This window comes from Ranitomeya variabilis, chromosome 1 (assembly GCF_051348905.1).
Source record: "Ranitomeya variabilis isolate aRanVar5 chromosome 1, aRanVar5.hap1, whole genome shotgun sequence".
In the NCBI taxonomy this organism is placed as follows: domain Eukaryota; kingdom Metazoa; phylum Chordata; class Amphibia; order Anura; family Dendrobatidae; genus Ranitomeya; species Ranitomeya variabilis.
This window is the reverse complement of record NC_135232.1, coordinates 101,109,733-101,118,408: the sequence shown is the minus strand read 5'-3', so window position 1 is coordinate 101,118,408 and position 8,676 is coordinate 101,109,733. Positions and strand designations below refer to the sequence as shown.

Here is an 8,676-nt window from a genome sequence, read left to right as displayed (position 1 = left end):
TTCCCTCTAAAAAATTTTGGGGAAAAAAAAGTGTGTCTTATACTCGGTATAAATTTCTGAGCATCAAGCAAAAACTGGATAACCTGTTGAAAGAAAGCCATTATTGAGAAATAAATATTTTTTTTCCCTTAAAAATTCATGGAAACTCTGAATACTGAAAGCAGACATAGGGCGGCTTGTAACACAGCAGTTGACTTCTCATGGATGTCCGGAAGATTTATATGATACTTTACTACTATGTTTCCAAAGTTAAATATGCTATATTGGTACAAACGGAGGATTTGTCATCAGTTTATTGCACTTCGTCAAAGGATTTTGAAAAAAAAAAAAAAAAAAAGCAGCTGTCACAATTGTCACAAGGCAGAGCGGACGTAACACTGAAGTCCTGACTGTAACTGGGAAGCACGTGATTGTTCATGGCGTGAGCAGCTGGCTGGAATGGCGAGGTTCAGCAGAAGATGAGGGTTGTAGTGTTGTCATGGTCTTTGGACGGTTCTGAGGGCTCCGCCGGAGATTGTTATCCATCTGCAACAAGGAGACACAACAGATCAGTACTGTACATAAAGTGAAGAGTGTATGCTGGCTCCATCAGAACACATGCTTTACATAGGACTGCCACTGCAATGCCTTTCTACAGTATATTAAGGATAGAATATTTGCAGTAACCACTTTATTGCATGATGGAGGCTCGAGGCCCAGTTCCAGCCATAAATGAGAGCCAACTGACAGGATCGGATCTCATTTAAAGGCCCAATCACAAAAGATACCATAAGGGAATAGAATGATTGCATTTTGTCGGCAGCACTTTCACTGTTTACCCTGGGCGATATGCTGCCGATAACACATATTTTCATGTCGTTATAAAAGATCCAATCAGCCGATAAGCGAGCCTTCTGGTGACATGTTTACACGGGCTGATGACCGAGAACAAGATGACCATTCACATTATTTTTATATCGGTTGGGCCCTCTGATTTTAGCAGTGCTGCCCATTATTCTCATGTTTATGGGGTCTTCCTGACTGTCCCCCGATAGCAGATGTCCAGGAAGATGAGGAGTGGGCAGTTGGATTTCAGCGAGATAAGCCAATGCCAGAGAAGTCTGACTCCCTCTTCCTACTGAGAACACGAGCATTCTGGTATATAGGGGTCTCGGTGGAAGCCATCTTATATGTAAGGCCAGCCTTAAAGTGTGAGGACCCTTTGAAAAACCTCTTGGTATCTCAGTTTCCAGGACCACTGTAAAATGAACGGGTCGAGTGTCGTTAGAGCCATATATTTGACCATGTGCAATGTTCCTTTAACATGTGGTCATGAGAAATTCATGTCTTTCAGCCCAGACAATGAGTTTGTGGTCACACAGACACGGTTTATGGATACCTTCCCTGCAATGACATCAGCTACAGAAAATATTCAGAGGTTTGTTGTTTTTTTTTCTTTTTTAGCCACTGAAGTTGGGATAATTGAGAAAATAAGATCTTGCTTTTCTGTCATTGGAAAATCTGACTTGTCTCAAGGCAAAATATAATCAGGAAGGAATGCTGGAGGTATAACGCGAGCTTTGTCTGCACGGTTCACTCCCATCACCAATTGTATGTACACAAGGACAGATCATTGGCTTTCCTGGATCCTTTGTTTTAGCATTTCTTGATTGGGCGAGGAATAATAGTGGGTCTCACTGAGTCAGTGGATGTTGTGTCCATTTAACACCTACTTTATTCCCAGAAATATTAAACTATCTTCCAGATGACCACGCGGAGGGAATTGTGACTAAACTCCAATTGCATTAGCAGATGTGTGCTATTCAGTTCTCCAGAAACATTATCCTTGAGGATTCATCTTACTGCACCTTGTTTTCCCAAGATAGGCTTCTCAAAGGTCAAGATCTGTAGCACTCGAGGTTAAAGATCAATTACCCCTGAAAGAAAAATGTCTGGCCTCCTGTCATGATGGTATCAGTTCTGTACAGCTGTTCTTTCCTTATAATTGACATAATTGGGGGTGTCATTGGGATTTCTATCCCATTAATTCAAATTTGACCATTTTTCCTTTTTAAGAAATTAAAGCAGCACTACGATTGGTTGCGACATGGAAAAAGTTGTTGGATTTTTTTTCCGAACTTGTGAGGGGATACAATAAGACCAGCTTCTGCCACTTCTCCAAAGTTTTTATGCTCCCATGATCATTCTTCAGAGCGCACTTCTCCCCTGCCTTTTTGCTTGCCGGGGAGAGGTCGGCTTCTGGATGACTGACAGCCTGAACCAGCAGCATGGCCGCACCACTGTCCTGCATTGAGAAGAAATAGCTTTACCTCTGCAGCATCAGAGGACCACTTGGGCAATGATGATGGCTGGATTCAGTAGACCGGCCAGCCTCAGAGCAGTCCTTACAAGCTGTATCACAAAGAGCATGCAAGCGCTGCACTCCACAACTATGAAACTGGCCACCTTTGTTAGAATGCAGAGGTGGCCAGTAACCTAGGCAATGACCTGTGAATTATGGAATTAAAAACTCCACCCTACTTGAAGATGGAGAAGATTTTTAAAAAGGGATAAATTGCTCGTTTTTAGAATGTTACCCGATTACGTTACTCACAGACTTACCCTGCAAAACATTGTTGAGTAGTGGATGCATGTTTAACGTAGCAGATATATAAAAAGTTCACTGACAAATATATTTTTACATGTAAGAAAGTTTTCTGGCAAGAAATGGGTTACAAGAAGGTATAGAAAGAAGAAAGCAAGTTATGACCTTTTCTATTAGGTTGGACTCCTTATTTACAAGTTGAGTGAGTTTCTGCAAGTTTGCATCTACATGTTCCTGGCCAGCAGGAGAGGTTCCTACAGACAGCAAGAAGAGACAGGTGGAAACACGAGATGCACAGGGTTAGTACGGGCAACAAGAAGACAGCAGCAAGCAAAAGAAAAGCAAATGTCTAAGAGAAGAAGGAAAATGTGCTAGCAATGTTAACAAGAACTGCAGAAATGTGAGGTTTTCAGCACATACTTTCAAACCGCTTAACATCAAGTGACCAAAACTTGACTGTAAGAACCAGCATAGCATCTGCGATCTGAAATTTCAAGTGTAAATCTTAAGGTTCTGGCTTTGCCCAAAGTTATGGCTCTCTACAAGCCTTATGGGCATTTATAGTTTTTCAATTATTTTTACTGTATCCAATTTTTTTTTTAAAAACAATAAGCAATTTTGCAAATAGTTTAAAGGTATCCGGGATTTTAGAAAAATACAAAAGATGTATCTAAGCACTAACAGGCAGGTAACTGCAGCTTACCTGCTTATTGTGCCCGGCACTGTTCTTCCCCAGCACAGAGCGGTCACAGACCCTCCTGCCGGGATTCAGAAGCTTCTGTTGAGGTCACGTCTAAAAAGGGAAAGCTGCTTTTCCAGTCCTCTCTGTAGACTGGGCTGGACTTCCAAGGTCATTCTGATTGACAGCCGGATCCCCACTACCCAACTGGAGGAGCCGGCTGTCAATCAAAATGACCTCGGAAGTCCAGCCCAGTCGAGTCAGCAGAGTCAGCAGAATCCCCGGCAGGAGCGGTCTGTGACCGTTCTGTACCGGAGAAGAACACAGCCAGCGGCAACAGGCAGGTAAGCTGAAATTTTGTTGTAAAGTCCTGGATATAACCTTTAAATTTAAAATATCCTACAGTTTTGTGTTTACAGATCCTATGCAGTCCTGGGTCTCTCAATACTTAACCCCTTAGTGACTAAGCTAATTTTGACCTTAATGACACAGCCAAATTTTTGAAATCTGACGAACGTCACTTTATGAGGTAATAACTCTGGAACGCTTCAACAGATCCCACTAATTCTGAGATAGTTTTTCGGTGACAAAATGTACTTCACGTTAGTGGTAAATTTTGGTCGATATGATTTGCGTATATTTATGAAAATATAAAAAAAAAAAATTACAACAATTTTTAAAACTTTACATTTTATTCCTGTAAATCAGATAACTATACTAAACAAAATAGTTAATATCTAACATTTACCATATATCTACTTTATATCAGCATCATTTTTAAACATCTTTTTTTGTTGGGAAGATACAAGCGTTCAAAGATGATCAGCAATTTCTCATTTTTCCATTAAAATTTCCAAAATCATTTTTTTAGGGACCATATGAAGGGACTTGGGGGGGTGCCTAAATGAAAGAAAGTACCTAAAAGTGACACCATTCTAAACACTGCACCCCTTAAAACCACATTCCAGAAGTTTACTAAGGCTACTTTCACACTAGCGTTTTCTGCTGTCCGTCGTTGTGCAGTAAAATGACGTATCGACGGACGTCACGAAAATAGAGTAAAACGTGTGTGACGTATCCAGTGTGAGAGAGAGAGAGAGAGAGAGAGAGAGGAAAAAAAAATAAAAAAAATAATAATTTAAATTCCTTCATTGGGTTTCGTGTTTCGGCCGAAACCCGACTTTTCACGGTGGTCGGCCGATTTCACTCGACTCGACTTGTAAGACAGTCGGGTTTCACAAAACCCGACTCGACCCTAAAAAACTAAAGGTCGCTCAACCCTAGTCGACAACGATAATACTACCTACTTAGCCTCCTAAAGGGGCATACAGAAAGTCCTCTATAGGGAGACATTTCACCACAGGCCCCAACTACAGATAGTGATAAGACAGATCAGGGATTTGCAGAGCAGTAGCTTCCAGGTAGTGACTTTTTCACAAGAATAGAGACCACCATAAGTATTCCACTTTGATCTATTCTAGAACCTGAGTACTTTTAAGGTGAATTGTACAGATACCTTCCGCATGCTCCGTGAAATAGACGCAGATAATGTGGTCACAGAAGTCACACAAGTTGGGAAGCTGCTTTAAATGTTCTTGTAGCTGGATTTTAAGCAGACGAGCTTTATACAGGGGGGCAAGGAAACCAAAAGCAAAGGCATCTAGTGTTGTAGGCCTGCAATAAAATAATATATGGGTTATTCTGACAGTGAAAACAATGTATTATGTGCCGTTTTATACTACAAATACAATATATTCGAAACAGGTCGGAAATAGAAGAAACATTTTTTTGCTTTACCACCACAAAGCATGGATTTATTAGATAATAGATTTAAAGGGGTTGTCACGGACTTGAACATTGATTGCCTAACTTTAGGGCGCAGTCAGATGGCAGTATAAATTGGATCACAATGCTCGGGCTGGAAGCGGCTCTCCAAACCTCAGCCCGACATCTGCTACATAGAAACATATGAAGCTGTCATGTTAGGCCGTGAGAGCCGCCAGCCAGTCCGTCCAAACTCAGTCCAATTTAGTCCTTTTGACTGTGCCCTTGCACAGATTTTTGAAAGGAAAGCTTTAATGTGACTGGCTTCCTCTGCCTGTAGACACGTCACGCATCTGCCACCGGGATCAGCCGAATGATTCACTGCACCTGCGAGTAATTCGCGAAGGCGCAGTAAATCAGACAGCCACCATCTTTGTGCAGACAGATAGCGGCAGTCACATTAAAACTGGGCGCTCCTGTACAAAGAGGGCAGCAGTCAGTGAATCATTCGGCTGATTCCGGCGGCAGTGTGTTCACGACGGTGTTCCGCTGATGGTACCACGCAAGAGGCTGCGTGAGTGTGTGTGTGTGTGTGTGTGAGAGAGTGTGTGCGGTGCGATGGTATTCCGCTGGTGGTACCGCACAATAGGTTGGTACCAGCAGCAGTTTCCATATTGAGACACCCATCACTTGGGTGTCCCAATATGGCGGTCGATGAACTTCCTCCAATTGGAATTCTGGGATACGGTGACATCTGGACAGAACAGGAAATGAAAACATTACAAGGCAATTATATAAAAAGATGATCAGCAGAGAATAATATAATAACTGACAACCAGCACGGATTCATGAAGAATTAGTCGTGTCTAACTACCATGTTGGCTTCCTATGAGGAGGTAAGTGCAAAGCTGGCTGTTGGTTATGTGGCTGATGTGATTTATCTGGACTTTGCAAAGGCATTTAATACTGTACTGCAAAACAGCCTTATACTGAAGCTACAGAAGCAAGGACTGGGGCAAACTACAGTTGAAACCAGAAGTTTACATGCACTATATAAAAAGACACATCTGCATGTTCTTCTCAATATCTGACATGAGATCAGAATAAACCTTTCCCGATTTAGGCGAATTAGGATTACCATAATTATTAATAGTTTCAAAATGCCAGAATAATGAGAGAGAGGGAATGTTTTAAGTAATTTTTATTACTTATGAAAGGTTTATTCTGATTTCATGTCAGATATTGAGAAAAACAAGCATGTGTCTTTTTATATAGTGTATGTAAACTTCTCATTTCAACTGTATATGCAAAGGTAAAAAAAATGGTTAAGGAACACAAAACTAAGAGTTGTTGTAAATGGTACATGGGAAAAGGTTAGCAGTGGGGACCACAAGGATCAGCAATAGGAACCACAAGGATCAGCAATAGGAACCACAAGGATCAGCAGTAGGACAACAAGAATCAGCAGTGGGGATCACAATACACCAGAATGCCCTTCAGATTTCAGGGGCCCCAGCAATCTTCCAGAGGGCTATGGATCGGATCCTAGCTCTACATAAGAAGTATGCCGCGGCCTACCTAGAAGACATTGTGGTCTTCAGCCATGACTGGGGTCATCTACCAAAGGTATAGGTGATCCTGGATGCGTTGAGAAACGCAGGGTTCACCGTCAAAATGTGCCATAGGAAAGGAAGAGGCAAAGTACTTAGGCTACGTCATCAGGAGAGGCGAAATCAAGCCACAAATAAAGAAGGTTGAGACAATTCAGAAGTGGCCACAACTTTCCTTAAAGCAAGTGTGGGCGTTTCTTGGAATTATGAGTTTGTGGGCGATTTATCCCAAATTTCGCCATAATTGCCGCACCTTTGATGGATCTCTTTAAAGGGACAAAATCAACAATGGTTAAATGGTCTGCTGAGATTGAGATGCCTTTCCAGGAGCTGAAGCAGGCTCGGTGTAAGGCTATGTGCACACGTAGCAGATTTTTCACGTTTTTTTCGCGGTTTTTCGCTATAAAAACACTATAAAACCGCAAAAAAAACGCTCACATTAAGCATCCTATTTAATAGAATGCAATCCGCATTTTTTGTGCACATGCTGCATTTTTTCCCCTGAGCGGAATCGCATTCCAGAAAAAAATGCAGCATGTTCATTAAATTTGCTGAATCGCGGGGATTCCGCACACCGAGGAATGCATTGATCTACTTACTTCCCGCATGGGGCTATGCCCACCATGCGGGAAGTAAGCAGATCATGTGCGGTTGGTACCCAGGGTGGAGGAGAGGAGACTCTCCTCCACGGACTGGGCACCATATAATTGTTAAAAAAAAAAAAGAATTAAAATAAAAAAATCGTGATATACTCACCCTCTGATGGTCCCGGAGCCTTCCCGCCTCTCAGCGGTGCACGTGGCCGCTTCCGTTCCTATAGATGGTGTGTGTGTGAAGGACCTGCGATGACGTCGCGGTCACATGACCGCGATGACGTCGCGGTCACGTGACCGCGACGTCATCGAAGGTCATGCACACACACCATCTATAGGAACGGAAGCTGCTGAGGAGATCGGCTGTTTGCGGAAGGTGAGTATAACCATTTTTTAAATTATTTTTAACATTCTATCTTTTACTATTGATGCTGCATAGGCAGCATCAATAGTAAAATGTTGGTCACACCTGTCAAGCACTATGTTTAACAAGTGTGACCAACCTGTCAATCAGTTTTCCAAGCGATGCTAGGCCGTAGTGCCGTAGATGCTAGTGCCGGCCGTAAAGTGAAAGCAGAGCACAGCAGTGACGTCACCGCTGTGCTCTGCTTTTACTTTCCGGCCGGCAGTCAGTCAGTGCGGGAAGCAGACGGCTAGGGACCTGACAGACACCGGAATGTGAGTATGTACGGTTTGTTTTTTTTTACATTTACGATGGTAACCAGGGTAAACATCGGGTTACTAAGCGCGGCCCTGCGCTTAGTAACCCGATGTTTACCCTGGTTACAAGCGAACGCATCGCTGGATCTGTGTCACACACACACCAATCCAGCGATGACAGCGGGAGATCCAGCGACGAAATAAAGTTCCAAACGATCTGCTACGACGTACGATTCTCAGCAGGGTCCCTGATCGCTGCTGTGTGTCAGACACAGCGATATCGTATGGATATCGCTGGAACGTCACGGATCGTACCGTCGTAGCGACAAAAGTGCCACTGTGAGACGGTACCCTTAGTGCTGAAAGGGTTTAACAGCGAATTTACATAATGGGCTGGGTATTTGTGGACCACCATAGAGTGGGTGGAAGATTGTCAACCTAATCTCCCTCCCAGGGAGTGGTCTGGGGCTTAAATACATGGACTCCAGAGACAGTCTAAGGGTATGTGCACACGTTGCAGATTTGCCTGTGGAATTTCCTGTGCAGATTCTGAATTTCTTGGCAGAAAACGCAGGACAGAATCTGCGCCTTTTTTTGGTATGTGCACACGTTGCAGATTTTTGTGCGGATTTCTTCCTTTTTTTTTACCCCTGCAGATTTCTATTATGGAATGGGTGCAGAACCGCAGCAGAACTGCACAAAAGAAGTGACATGCTCCTTTTTTGAATCTGCTGCATTTTCAGTGCAGATTTTTCCGCACCATTAGCACAGCATTTTTTTTTTGCT

The 8,676-nt window shown here is 42.9% G+C and overlaps 1 protein-coding gene across 2 annotated transcripts in view; it reads right to left on the bottom strand.

Moving 5' to 3' along the window:
* Positions 1 to 275: 275 nt before the first annotated feature.
* MTX3 (metaxin 3) overlaps positions 276 to 8,676 on the bottom strand; it is a 52,317-nt gene continuing 43,916 nt past the window's right edge. Inside the window, exons 7-9 of one of the 2 annotated variants that reach the window (XM_077286771.1) lie at positions 4,780 to 4,937; positions 2,750 to 2,838; positions 276 to 525 (exon numbers count right to left, since the gene is read on the bottom strand). In XM_077286771.1, coding sequence (XP_077142886.1) covers positions 415 to 525; positions 2,750 to 2,838; positions 4,780 to 4,937 — 358 coding nt within the window. In that variant the 3' untranslated portion in view covers positions 276 to 414. The remainder of the gene's footprint in view (positions 526 to 2,749; positions 2,839 to 4,779; positions 4,938 to 8,676) is intronic. The other variant, XM_077286782.1, reaches the window with a different exon arrangement.